The 14,808-nt window shown below is 42.0% G+C and overlaps 1 protein-coding gene and 1 non-coding gene across 3 annotated transcripts; one reads left to right on the forward strand and one right to left on the reverse strand.

The window, feature by feature from the left end:
- Positions 1-1,544: 1,544 nt before the first annotated feature.
- On the forward strand, positions 1,545-3,570 carry LOC102709553 (NAC domain-containing protein 92-like). Of its 2 annotated transcripts, none has more exons than XM_006652303.3 (4): positions 1,545-1,609; positions 2,000-2,217; positions 2,348-2,646; positions 2,769-3,570. In XM_006652303.3, the coding sequence occupies exons 2-4, from the start codon at positions 2,046-2,048 to the stop codon at positions 3,339-3,341; spliced, it is 1,044 nt and encodes a 347-aa protein (XP_006652366.2). In that variant the 5' UTR covers positions 1,545-1,609; positions 2,000-2,045; the 3' UTR covers positions 3,342-3,570. The 2 variants fall into 2 exon arrangements, with proteins under 2 accessions (XP_006652366.2, XP_015691663.2); XM_015836177.2 differs by having other exon boundaries at positions 1,563-1,609; positions 1,997-2,217.
- A 9,804-nt stretch (positions 3,571-13,374) lies between these two features.
- Positions 13,375-13,446, reverse strand: TRNAW-CCA. The gene has a single exon. It is a non-coding gene; the product is annotated as a tRNA-Trp (tRNA).
- Between the last annotated feature and the right edge of the window lie 1,362 nt (positions 13,447-14,808).

Raw genomic sequence — 14,808 nt, forward strand, 5'->3', positions numbered from 1 at the left:
CCTCTGTTTTAGTTTGTCTCTTCCTTAAGTTTGTTGACAGCAACACAGCACTAACCGAGGATTCAGGATGCATCGGCAGAACTGATAAAAGAGCTTCTTGGTGAATTTATTGCGCGAGCAGAAACATCCACGGTAGCAGATATTTCGCACCAAAATGATGTATCAACAATTAATTGTCTGTGCTGGTTTATTAACTAAAATCACACTCATAATCATCATGCATATGGACCATTCCAGGCACACAATTAGGAGTACAACGAATGAAGTAATAGGTACTCGACAAATTAGCCATACGAACTCTTTAACCAAACATGTAAATTCCTCGACAGCATGCCCTCTGCAACCTGAACATATGGGGTCGGGGACATTTCAGACGTTTGCCCCATTTCTGACAGCCGCGGAGAATATTGCACAGTAGCATTGCCTTTGTCACACATACCCATTCTAAGCCCCACAAAAGCAAGTGGATCCTCTGTGATGTGCATTGCGTATGCAAGGGCGATGCAAGGCTGCAAACAGAGGAACACCAGTACAGGTCTCTGCCAATCTGCATGAACTGTCTATGATAAACGGAGAGAATCATTCTCTCCCATTGGATTTGCATGTACAAGTAGCGGAATGTTGTGCTCATCCACTGCTAAACAATATCATCCTGTGACCAATGTGCTGTCACTGGGCTACAGGATCGTTACGCCATCGCCAGTTTGCCACCGATTCGATTGGGTCCTGGGAGATTCTCCTTTTAAGGATTTAAGTACCCCTGATTCTAATCAGGTTCAGGCAATGATTATGCAAGTACTCCTTCCCCCCTGCAGGAATTACACAAAGACCAAATATCAAGGTTTACTTTGGACTGAATGTATCTTTTGTTTGTGCTCAAAACGTCGGTAGCCCAGATATTAATTAGTTAAATTACCGGTTTGCTATTTATCAATCGCTAGGAAGTATTTTATACCAAACGATGGACCAGCTCATGCTTAGCATGAAGCTAATAAACTCTCCCGTTTATTGCAGTACTCGAATCGAATGGAGTACAATTAGTAGGCGGACTACTCGCTACGGGGTCTGTTCTAATTTGTTCTCAAAAGCTTCTGGAGACGCAGAAAGGATTGATTTGGTCGCTTTCTCGGTTGCTTCCCTGCTCGCGTGTCGCATATGAAGGTTTAGCTAATGCTCTTTTAGTACGCATAATTTCTCATTAATTAAGACCCATTTAATTAGTAGTGCGCAAATCCTTAAATCCAGCCAGATCAGATACAAGTCATCGTAGGGTAAAACACTCTGATCTGATGGATCACTAGGCACTAAATTAATCCGGTGATTGATCCTGTGTGGAAGCAAGTTTTGGCCAGTTATTAGTACAAGATACACACAACCACGATGTCCTGTAGAGCCATCTCATCTATCTGTTCCCATGCATTCACCTAGCTAATACTAGCTAAGTAGCTAGTAATCTCTGATCAGTTCCTTCATCATCCACGTCTCTTTCTACTAAAAAGACCCTCATGTAGCTCGCCTCTAGTATTTAAGGGGCACCACCTCCACTCCCACTTTATTTCCTCTATACAACTCTCCTCTTGTCACCCTGAACCTACTTCTGCTCCAAAAGGTAATTAGTAGTATCCTACTAACTGTTTATCACCTCATCCCTCAAGTGTTCAACTTTCTCATGTGCACTTTTTCATCTCTTTTATGTACATAAACATATCTCACATGTTGATTATTTTTTGTGTGTTCTATGTGCTTGCATACCAGTACTTTTGGTTTGATTCAATTCTTTAAGCCATTTGTATGGTTTGTTTTGCTCTGGCTTAGCTAGCTAGCAAAGAGGTGTCATGGATACATACCAGCTTTAATTTGATTTGCTTTGCTTTGCTTTGCTCTACCTTTTTAAGTGTGTGAATCTCCGGTCCTAGTTTATGCATATCTGTGTGTATATGTACAAACGTTCCAGGACAAGAGTTGGCATAACAGCTAACAAATCCTACATATATAGCAGCAATCAAGGGGCAGTTAAGCGGTAAGCTAGCTAGCTTAGCTAGGCAATGGAGCAGCAGGGCCAGGCGGACATGGACCTGCCCCCTGGCTTCCGCTTCCACCCGACCGACGAGGAGCTGATCACGCACTACCTCGCCAAGAAGGTCGCCGACGGCCGCTTCGCCGCCCTCGCCGTCGGCGAGGCCGACCTGAACAAGTGCGAGCCCTGGGACCTGCCATGTAAGCGCTGGCTACCTCTGGCCACCTCGTCGTCCTCCATGCATACGCAGTGATCAAGAACATGGATTTTGACTAGCTAGCTAACATCTCTGCGTGCGTTGCTGTTGGTGGCTTCGTGCTGAATTGGCAGCTCTGGCGAGGATAGGGGAGAAGGAGTGGTACTTCTTCTGTCTCAAGGACAGGAAGTACCCGACGGGGCTGAGGACGAACAGGGCGACGGAGGCAGGGTACTGGAAGGCCACGGGCAAGGACAAGGACATCTTCAGGGGCAAGGCGCTCGTCGGCATGAAGAAGACGCTCGTCTTCTACACGGGGCGGGCGCCCAAGGGGGAGAAGTCCGGCTGGGTCATGCACGAGTACCGCCTCCACGGCAAGCTCCATCTCGCCGCCGGCGCCCTCGGCCTACCCGGCAAGCCCGCGTCGTCCAAGGTACGCACGCGCTACGATGCGCCGCCGCTGATCCACGGCGTGTTGATTGCCAGTTTGATCGATCTGGTCGCCAGCCGCCTGACATGCGCGTGGTTTTTTTTTTCCCTCTCCTTCTTGTGTAGAACGAGTGGGTGTTGTGCAGGGTGTTCAAGAAGAGCCTCGTGGAGGTAGGCGCGGCAGGAGCAAAGAAAGCCGCCGCGATGGAGATGGCGAGGGGTGACTCGACGTCGTCCGTGGCGGACGAGATCGCCATGTCTGTCCTCCCTCCGCTCATGGACATGTCCGGCGCAGGCGGCGCCGTCGACCCGGCGACGACGGCACACGTGACCTGCTTCTCCAACGCGCTGGAGGGCCAGTTCTTTAACCCGACGGCAGTACACGGGCACGGCGGCGAGGATCATCATCATCATCACGGCCTGGCGGCAGCCCCCTCCTCCTCGTTCATGGCGAACTTCACGCAATACGGGCAGCTGCACCACGGCGTGAGCCTGGTGCAACTCCTGGAGAGCTGCAACGGGTACGGTGGCCTCGTCGACATGGCGTCGGCCGGCAGGCAACTCCCGGCGGCGTGCGGGGGCGAGCGGGAGAGGCTGAGCGCGTCGCAGGACACCGGCCTCACCTCCGACATGAACCCCGAGATCTCTTCTTCCTCCGGCCAAAAATTCGACCACGAGGCCGCGCTGTGGAGCTACTAAAGGTTTGATCAGCGCCGCGTTAATTGCGGGCGATTTAGCGGGGTAGCGACTACTGTAAATAAAACCGTGAGACCGATCGAGGCATGCATCTACCAAGGTTTGCTTCATGTTTGCTTGTACCTATTAATTAGACGTAGATTATTTGGTGATTTGGGAGTTGTAATTAGCATTGTTTGTAACTCGTATCAGAATTAATGATGCAGTACCATTCGGAGGGTCAGTTAAGCAATGGCCACTCTTAATCAATTTCCTCTTTCTAAAAACTAAAAAAAGCTAGCAGAGACTAATAGCTAAGTACTGTGATCTCATTCTGAACCTAAAAGTTTGACCTCCTGTGTGATATAGTGGCTGGTACCATTAGCTAGCTAGCTAATCTAGCATTTAAAGCATGATTCGGTTTGGTCCATGACTAGCACATCTCAACCATCGTACACAAAACTCTAATCCTCCCAATTAGTGAGCTAGCTCCGTCGTCCTTGGGTGATCACATCACACCGCAACCCTCACACAGTGCACATGACACAACAGTGGGCCGGCCGGCGGGGGCCCCCGGCTAGCAGCTATCTACGCAGCTTTTAGCTTAGGTTGGCACAAGAACACACAACGCCCTATATGTCACCAATTTGGTTCCCATGCCTTGTCTCTATGCAGGCGTGGGGCCCCTAATGATATGAGCAAGCCCTTGTCATATGATGGTGTGGGGCCCACCCTGATTGATGGTGGCTTCTCCACAGAGCCCATGTTGTTCTCAATCAAAATCCTGATAATTATAATTATATGGCAGCAACAGGGGGCCAGTTAGGTCAACTAATCAGAGCTCCTGCATCTTGCTCCGCTGCCATGAGCTAGCAAATGCTGCAACGACAACTGTGCTGCTTCTAGATCTCTTGTGCCTAATCCCGAATTATAGAAAAAAAAACGTCTTTTGCTGTAACCATGTAGGGTAGCTTAGCTCGCATAGATTTATATTAGTACGATCTCCCTTTTGTTTAGTGTGTCTCGTATCTTTGGACATCATCTCCTTCGGAATTCTATTCCATCTGGCCAATTAAAGATGTGAGCAAAGACAACTGTCCATTTGATAAAGCTTTGTACGAGTACTTCCAAGTTCCAACGCAATATCCATTGCTGCTCGATCAAATCAATGTGCATGTCGATTGTACTCGTACAATGGGGATTGTTGCCGTCCTTTTGTTTATTGGGCATTTTAATGGAGTATTATTGGAGTTAATAAGATATATGGAACTGTACTTGGTGATTTACTTGTGTCCTTTCAACTAACCAACTTGTTCCAAAATATAATTATTTTAAAGATTTAGATCCAATTCCACAACATAAATATTTTAATATTATTTACAGCACTACTTATTTAATCAATTACTCATTTAAATTTCTTTCTATCATACCCCTACCACCCTCCCACTATTATTTACTATTAGGCATCAAAATATTTTATTCTTAATCTCAATTTTGGCTAAACAACATATAAATACACATACCTCGGAATTGATGGGGTATAATCTGATAAAAGTCTAGCTTTTGATTTTTATTCATAGAAAATCTCAAATCTCATTTTATGTACTCATACTTAAAGAAGATTAGAAAAAAAATAATAGAACAAAGAAAATAAAATAAAACTATTGTTGTGCCAAAAATCTCTATCAACTTAACAAGATCCAATAGAATATTAATTACATGTAGTAGTCATAAATATATCCAATCGATTATGAGAAACTGGCCAGGGGTTCTTCTGCATTTAAACAATTTTTAGTGGAGCAATCGAGTCATTGAGCTTATTTCCTTGCAGGTGTTTCTCTTAGCCCGTTAGGTGTCCCCCGTCAGCATTCCATGTTTGTGGACAATCTGGACAAGTTTGTGAAGGCTATATATTTGTATGTTACAAGATGTGGAAAATCAGCCATGACAATGGGCGGCCAAACAGGACTCTATTATAAGGTCCAAGGCCCAAACATGTTTCAGACTGAAAGAAATGTGTGACTTGTTTTTTATGCGGGACAAAAATGCTCGAAACTAGACTTGATAAGCTATTCAATAAGTACCCATGAGCCTCGAGAATCCTTCTAAATCAACACTAAAGTTCGTTTGAAATTGATGATATCAAGAAACCCAAACCCGAATCTAAAACATGTGAGACTTGTATCTCTTGTCTTGAATGGATGAAAATATGACATGGAGGCATGAGAAGATACTTATGGAAGGTTATAGGTTGGTCCCCAATCAACCTCATTAAGTATCACATGTTTTATATGTGTAATCTTCTTTCTTTCATCCATGCAAGTAATTCTACAAACGAAAACAAGTACTCATGGTGCAGTATAAATTCTTCAAATATGTAACATGTATGTCTAATATAGAATGGGTTCATCTTTGTTTTATTATTGTATGGAATAGACATGATCATATATAGCAAAAAAGGATAACCAAAAAGGAGCCATTTGAGTGGATATGAAGTTTCATCTTGTGGTCACTTGATGATGCTCGAGATCGAAAGGGATCTCTGGTTTCTTGGAGTCCTTTGACAATGATATAGGATTGTATGGATACAAACTTAGGTGAAAATTTTTTTTCTCCTCGTTCTGCTTTATTGTTTTCATTACTTACTTCCTCATATAGTAATATTGTGCTTTTTGTTTAACCCATGTGTTTCTGCTGCTTTTTATATCATTTCATTAATTGTTAAATATACTTTATGTATATTTTATATTTTTTTCTGATTAAGATGAATAATCAAACGTGTGTAAAAAAGTCAACGCGTCAAAAATTTAGGGACGGAGGAGTAATTTTCATCTTGATTGTCCTTGCTATGTTTTTCTCTTTGTGGAAAATCTTTTTATGTGACCAAAAGTTCTCAACCCAACGACGGGAATCGCCGGTTGGCATTCATGAGTATTTTTCATGAAACGTCTATACATCCTCCTTATATATATCCTCCTTTAAAAGATATCAAGATCATTTTAGCACATGCCTTTCACGCCTCGTATATAAGCTCCCGGTAAGTTTGGACATGAAACCGTAAACACTATTCCTCTGACCCTGTATTTTAAATGATTTTTTAGATTTGGTGGAGTCATGCGTGTAGGGATTTTCCAAAGGAAAATAGGAATATGCTTGATTTTTCGGTTAATCATGTAAGCTTGTCTTCTTTGGGAAATGCACAATGCGAGAATTTTATGGCAGCGATTTTTTTCCTCAGTGAGCTTAGCACAACCATTCAGGATGAATGGCAAACACAGAAGGTGGATTTCTTCGTGGTGGACGAGAATGTCTGCTAGATCAACCATAGTGCGTTGAATTTGTTGTAAATGAAATGAGGAGACTTGAGTAAGCCTTTTCTCTCAGCAACCCTATTTGTTTAGTTCGTTATATGTCACTTTTTAGTATTGGGTTTTTAAACAATGAACACATTATGAAAGTTTTACTCATAAATTATTTTCAATTTCAGTTGTTTTATTCATTTTTTTCATGTAAGTATTATATATCATTTGACATAACTACATTCTCATAAGAACTATTTTGGGATATACTTAACAGAAATGGATATAAGAGATATAGATGAAATCCCTAAATTAATAATGTGTAGTTAGTGCTATATTGAGTGTTCACCTGGTTAACATACCAGACTTGACCAGCCTAGCTTACTTGGTGGTATCTTTTGAAAACTTTCGGAAGTCAAATATGGAAAGATGCTTCATCTCTCTGTCTTCGTATACAAGAAAGAGCACTTTTGCAAATAGAACCATACCAAGCTAGCAATTTTTTTATGAAAATACATGGGAAAAGAGAAACAGTAGAAATATGGGGCTCACTCCAATGCATTCTACTAGTAGAATTTAATCTATAATGTTAATATATTTTTATCCGAGGTTGTGATTAAATTATACTATCAATAATATTATTTGTAATAGAAATATCTGTAGTAGAAATTTAAAGGGATAATATCGTCCTTTTTATTGTAATCATTATTGTCAAAAGACAAAATTACAAAATAGTACTAATCAATTAATTAATTAAGTAAAAAATATATTTTTAAATCAATGGATAAGATTAGTTTTACTGGTGGTATAATATTACTACTAAAATGCATCGAAAAGAGCTCATAGAAATATACATACCTCACGGTGCGTGGACGTGGTATACTGGTACGGGTGGTTGCGCCAAACGGAACCGTGGCACCCAGGTGTCGCCGCATCGCTATGGAGCATCACCGTGATTCCGCGCAATGGGTCTGCAGCACCAGCGCAGCCGTGCTATGGGGCAGCGCTGTGTGGGGTTTGCGGGGAAAATTTTTTAATTAAATAAACCATTTTATTAAGTTATTTTATTACCAAACCATCGGATAAAATATTTTTCAAACTAAACTTTTTGCCCACGCCAATGTTGGTGACATGACAAAACAACGCTGTCACGTCACCAAATTAGCATGGAATGGCGTGACAGTCTCAGTGACATGGCAAGAGGAACAATGATGTCACGTCATTAATATTGACGTGGCGAAATGGTTTGTCATGTTATTTTTCCAAAGGTTTAGTAATAAAATTATTTATTAAAAAAGTTTAAAAGTAAAAAAAATCGTTTGCGGGGACAGTGCAGTGCAGGACAGAAACGAGCATGCATGAGATGGCTTGCCTTCTGCGGCCGATATGAACGCGATACCAGTTCGGCCGTTGTCGATCGGTGCCGCATACCCGCGCGCAGTGAATCACCGTGGTGCGCGCCGCTCTAGGGCGATGCAGCGATTTCTCTCGGTGCCGCCGTTGCTATTTCGTGCCACCATGCCGTAGCACGTCCCCGCGTCGCGACCATTTATATTTATGTAAAATTGAAGAAAAAATATATGTAAAGTTTATCCCTATCTAGCAGTATATATAAATAAGTTCTCTTGTTACGCTTTAAATAGTGATGCTACGCACCATACAACATAAAAGTTACTGTACATTTTAGAATAATGGTTGTGTGTATTTTTAATTATGACATTGGTCGAAAGTTGTACGTCGTAAAATGAAATCACTTATTTATAGGATGGTGCTTCCATGTGAGGCTGAGGCTACCTCTACCAAACGTTTCTACATCACAGTACACAACCAGGACACACTACAGATTTTGTTGATCCTCTTTTTTAAAAAAAATAAAACTAGTACGGTGATCTGTATATATTACGTGTCGTTATAAATTTTTATCTATACATGAGTTTTTATCTTAGTATCAATAATTTTTAAATTTGAATTTTAGATTTTTCTAAATACTATATTTATATATGGACTTTTTAATTTTTTGTATTTCTAATTTCGAGATTCCGTTTCTAAAATTCTATTTTTTGTCAATTAATGTGAGATTTTAGCCTGTGAGAGCGAACTTGATGACATTTTTTCTATTAATTTTTATATAGATTGACATTGACAACTCAGTGGCAAACAGAGTAGCTGACGTGTTTCTTCTGGCCCACGTTCAACTCTTCAGAGTTCAGAGCATACTCACCTTGCTTAAACAAAATTGATATTAGGACTTCACCAGTGTCCAGCTTTTCCCATTATACAATTTTAAATGATGTTTTTGGGATTATATATGTTCTTCGATAATTACTAAATTATCAAAGGTAATTTTAGACATATGAAAAAAAAAATAGTGCATGCGTAAGATGGCAAAAGACCAGACGGCAGGCGCAAGCTGATGGGTCTCTTTGGGGAAGCTTTTCACAGTTGCAACTTTTAGAAAAGCTGTTTCTGTCACAAGCTATGCAAAAGGGTCTACAGCTTCTGAAAATTAGTAGTTACAGATTCTGATGTGTTGCTTCTGGCCCACGTTCAACTCTTCAGAGTTCAGAGCATACTCACCTTGCTTAAACAAAATTGATATTAGGACTTCACCAGTGTCCAGCTTTTCCCATTATACAATTTTAAATGATGTTTTTGGGATTATATATGTTCTTCGATAATTACTAAATTATCAAAGGTAATTTTAGACATATGAAAAAAAAAATAGTGCATGCGTAAGATGGCAAAAGACCAGGCGGCAGGCGCAAGCTGATGGGTCTCTTTGGGGAAGCTTTTCACAGTTGCAACTTTTAGAAAAGCTGTTTCTGTCACAAGCTATGCAAAAGGGTCTACAGCTTCTGAAAATTAGTAGTTACAGATTCTGATGTGTTGCTTCTGGCCCACGTTCAACTCTTCAGAGTTCAGAGCATACTCACCTTGCTTAAACAAAATTGATATTAGGACTTCACCAGTGTCCAGCTTTTCCCATTATACAATTTTAAATGATGTTCTTGGGGATTATATATGTTCTTCGATAATTACTAAATTGTCAAAGGTAATTTTAGACATATGAAAAAAAAAGATAGTGCATGCGTAAGATGGCAAAAGACCAGGCGGCAGGCGCAAGCTGATGGGTCTCTTTGGGGAAGCTTCTCATAGCTGCAACTTTTAGAAAAGTTGTTTCTGCCACAAGCTGTCCCAAATAGTCTACAGCTTCTAAAAATTTATAGTTACAGATTCTGTAAAATAAACTAAAAATCTAAAAGCTAAGTTTAGTAGCTTTTTCAGATTTTCAGAAACTGGCTAACAAGCAGTCGTTTCTCTCCCAGACAGCCCGATGCGCTGCACTGCCCCGCGATCGACAAAACTGACGTGGGCCGGGGTTTCTCCCCATTGTTCAACTTATTTTTTGCTGGCCTAGAGAAACGCAAAATTTGAGGATTTTCTGTAGTGCAGTTTCATACGTAGGTCTGCGTCAGTCAAATTAGCTACTCTAACCAAGTAAGGTTAGGATAAATTTCATGTGAACTCTAGAAAAGGATAGGTCAATTGTTAGTTCAGTGCTTTTGGAAATACTAGGTTGGATTCCGTGGGCAAGCTAGCAGCGGTTTGAGAAACGAATGAAATTGACACCAAAAACAATTTTAATTAGTATTCCCGATCATAACTGTATACAGGTTCATATAGCAACTCTTCGCTTATAAAATCGACCGCGGGGGTGCAATTTATGCCCAGCCCCAGCCCCTGCCGTGTCATCAGGGAACCCCACCGAGAAAAAGAAATGGATCGAGAGGGGGTGCAAACCGGCAAATCTCTTGGCTCCCCTATCGGTCTGAAAAGAACAAGCCACAGCTTGGCGTTAGCTAGATATATTCCAGCTCTGATGTGTCGTCGGAACTGTCAAGCCATGCCATCAGTCTCTCCACGAGAAAATATTCCAAAAGCCTCATCAGATCAGCCTTTGTAGGCTTCTGTTGCTCACCAGTAAACCCAGCTTGTTCCGTTGCGCCAAGTAGCACAAACTAAGCTACTGGTGTTAGTATACTAGTAATATATACTAGTAGAAAGTCATTAGTACGGTTAACCTAACTCAGCTGCAGCTCGATCGATCTAGCTAGCATGTTGCTGTGCATGGCGTCAGCGAGAGAGGGGGCACGTACGTACGAACGCTGGTCGTTCGTCGCCGATCCAATCCACCCGGCCTGCGCACGTGCAGCGAGGCGAGATGTGTCGTTCACGGGACGCGACGGACAACGATCCCCATGGGGGGGACGCACGCACGCCTCGGTGCAAATCTAGCTAAGGCTAGCTCATGTGTTGGCCTGTGGCGGATTCAATTCGTACGCAAGCGCGACGGCGAGAGGCACAAACTGAGCAAGGAGCCAGGCGATAGGCGGACGCGGATCGGCCGGCCGGCGGACGTACCGGTCGACGCGTCGCTTTCCGCACCCCCGGCGCGCGGAACGGAAGGGTAACGTACGCTGCGCCGGCCGGTCGCGACGACACGCGTACGGGTACGGCGTGCGACCGGCCACGCGGTCGCAAGGTGATTGAATATATTATATATATATATATATATATATATATATATATATATATATATATATATATATATATATATATATATATTTATTTATTTATTTATTTGTGTGCCATACCGAACCTCATATACATGGCGGTAAGGCCAGTCTCAATAAGAGTTTTATGGACAATAAATAAGGTGTCATATAGACATTTTTAATGATGTGATAAAGTATTAATGAAGAGAGATAAAATGAGTTTCATGGAATAAAACCTTCTATGCACTGTTATCTAGATAGTTTGTGTCTTACATGTAACCTACGAAACAATAATAGATGAAACTATATATTGAGAGAGATGTTCTATTCTAATTTTAAACTTTTAGATGACATGTCGCTCTAGATAATCGTGTCCATAAAACTTACGTTGAAGATGACCCTAAAAGATCGTCAGTCAGGCACAGTCACCACGGGTGATCGAGATCATAGCTAGACGCCTAGACCAGACAAAAACCTTGGCAAATGCCTGCCAAACCAGCCATGCATGTAAACCTGTTGGTCAGGTCTTCGACGTTTTGTATAAACCGTACCGCTGAACAGGCTGAACCTTTTGCAGATACCAAAAGCCATAAACCTGTTCACCCCAATTTTTTACTTTTGCTTATGATTATAAGCCAAATTTTATATTTTTAACTTAAATTTAGAGTTTTTTATCAAACTTTATTTTTTAATATTGGTTTTTAGATTGTTAATAACATGTATATAAATTTTTTATTCACAAATTATTTTTTTTACAAATATATCATAAAAAACCAAACAATCACCTAAATTGTTCTGGATATAAGTGTCTTTGTAGAATGTCAGTCCTATGCAAATATGTGACATGTGTGAATATAAAGGAAAACATTCACCTTTGACCCCTCCTCCTAATTATGCAACCAATGTGATTTATATTTCTCAACCACAAAACCAGGTACAACGTCTTTCTAAGTATTAATACTAGTACAAGTCGACTTGTTGGACAGTTTTGAGGGTAATTTTTGGTGATATGGTGCATTGAGCCTAGTCAAACCGGCTATATAGCAAACCATGTCAGCATATCTTCTCTTCTTTTCCCACACTGCAACACAAACGAGCTCAAGTGATGATGAAGATGAGCAGAGGCTAATGCGGTTGGTTTCTTGGAAGCAAGCGGCAATGGATGACAAAAACCGGTGATTGTATGAGTTCAACTGCCTCGGATCCACCCCATAAAGCTCGAGCTTGATTGTTGCATGTAGTGGTAGAGCCGACGTTACCTATCACGTCGTTGCTTGTCACAACGGCCAAATTTGAGCCTGAAAGGTGGTCAATGAAGGAGGACCCAACAAGGGTGTTGAGCAGACACGGAATCAGGCATTGGCCCTCAGGCAATGCGGGAGCGAGCTTTATCTCTACCACTATACATGAGGTTTGTGTCAATCTCATCAACTGCCTCATTTAGCATGGTGACGGCCTTGAGGTCAGGGGAGGTGACGACAACAATGAGCAAATCTGCAATGGCAATGGTGCTGGAGAGGTTAGAGGCAAAGATCTTGGAGAGCCTCCTCCCTTCGTGTGCTCTGGGCCTACTAGCTATCGCCCCTTCGCGCTCTCGCGTGAGGATCACCAACAATCGCTCGCCGCCATTTGCGTGCTTGCACTGGACCCATTGGCCACCATTATTATCTACTCCCTTGTACGCTCTCCAATTGCCACATGTGGAGTCCACTATTTTGTCTTTGGGAGATTTATTCGCTGGTTGTATTTATTTCAATTGATTTTTTTATGTTTTTCTAGTTGTAATGTCGTGTCAATGCCTTATAGGTGTCACGCTAGGTACATACTAGGTTAACGTGACACGTAGATGATATGTCAATTAAAAACACCTTCTAAACTGTTAAGGGTTTGAGGATAAGAAATCAATACTGGAGGAAGTTTACATAGTTTTCATAATATAAACATGTTGCCAGACATATGAAAATGTCAGTCACAAACTCACATCAATTGGAAAGATCTATTAGAAGCTATGTACGGTCGAAATAAAGGATTCAGGGCCATGAAAACCCAGGCCCATCAATTAAGAGAGAAACTAGAAGCCATGTACGATCCAAATAAATGAATCTGGGCCATGAAAAGCAGGCCCATCAATTAAGTGAGAAACTAGAAGCCATGTGCAGCCGATCGAATTAGAAAAAAGGAATCCGAACTGGACCGGGGTATTGAACCCGACGTGAATCGAACACGCAACCTTCTGATCTGGAGTCAGACGCGCTACCGTTGCGCCACGGATCCGGAGTTGCTGTCAACTGCGCTACTACTATACTAATACAGTCTCACCGAATTTTCAGCATCCGAGCCAAAAAGCACTACACTGTAAACAAAATAGGTATATTTTAATAACAAACAAGCTATTTCTATATGTCTAGATTTATTAGTATCTAGACCAAAAAATCTTGTTATATAATAGGACTATACCTTAGTAGAGAAAATAGACATTAAGCCATTCTCAAAACATGGTTTCACTAAAATGCCATCTCGAAACAACGATTCGCTAAAATGATAATTTGAACCACGCGCACACTGCTACTTTGTCATTTTCTTCCTTTTAATCATTTTTTATTTTCAAAAATATAGAGGATGGGAAGACAATTTTGCCCCTTCAGCTCGAGCTCGTGTTTGGAGAACTTGGCCATGTTGCCACACGATGAGGACCGCCCTCGTGCTGCCGGCGGCGGAAAGACATGAGCCTGTAACCAAATGCATCATCCCGCAACATTGCTCAAATATCTACGCATCTATACATCAACAGAGCTGTGCTAGAAACTGCAGGCAGTGTATTGTCTCGGTAAATTATCAACACAACTAACATGGCAATTTTGGAATAATAAATCACCATTTCTACGCCTGCGCCGGCCCTGTGCTCTCGGTTTCCGGCGGTGACGTGCTCGAGCGGAGTACCTCGATGAGCGGCGGCACGGCCCGCGTGGACGATGCGCACCTTGTTCGCGCGCTCGAGGGTGAGGTTGACCAGCGCGGCGTTCGCGTCGACACGAGCGCTGGCGTGGCGTGGGATGAGCAGCACGCGGCGGAGTGCGGCGAGCATCTACGGCGTGCAGAGCATGCACTGGCAGCCATAGCCGACCGCGTCGGCGAGTGAGGCTCCGGCAACCGCTGAGACGGTGGGCAAAATCGTCTCCCGTCCTTTATATTTTCGAAAATAGAATAAGAAATGACTAAAAGGGAGAAAAAGGTAAAATAGCACTGTGCGCGTGGTCCAAATTGACATTTTAGCGAATCGCTGTTTCGGGATGGTATTCCAGTCAAACCATGTTTTGAGAATAGCGTAATGTCCATTTTCTCACCTTAGTGAGAACAAATGGATGAAACGGTAATCCATAAATCTAACTTACTGTGGCGAGCTCCTTTCCACTTACTGTGGCGAGCTCCTTTCCTCTTTATGCGTCCTTGCACTATACTCTTTTAAAATCCTAAGAGGATATTACTTGTTTCTTGTATGGTATCTATATAGTTATTAAAAAAATGATAAAATAAATTAATATGTGATACATCAACAACACAAAAATACAATATCAAATTTTAGTTGCAAAAATTAAAAAAAAGCAAATATCACTTTGGATATACGCATGATAATCA

The sequence above is a fragment of the Oryza brachyantha genome, chromosome 4 (genome assembly GCF_000231095.2).
Source record: "Oryza brachyantha chromosome 4, ObraRS2, whole genome shotgun sequence".
NCBI classification, from domain to species: Eukaryota; Viridiplantae; Streptophyta; class Magnoliopsida; order Poales; family Poaceae; genus Oryza; species Oryza brachyantha.

Coding starts and splice junctions, on each gene's coding strand:
- LOC102709553 (XM_006652303.3), top strand. CDS start 2,046: ATGGAGCAGCAGGGCCAGGCGGACATGGACCTGCCCCCTGGCTTCCGC. Junction 2,218..2,347: donor CGAGCCCTGGGACCTGCCAT/GTAAGCGCTGGC, acceptor CTGAATTGGCAG/CTCTGGCGAGGATAGGGGAG. Junction 2,647..2,768: donor GCAAGCCCGCGTCGTCCAAG/GTACGCACGCGC, acceptor CTTCTTGTGTAG/AACGAGTGGGTGTTGTGCAG.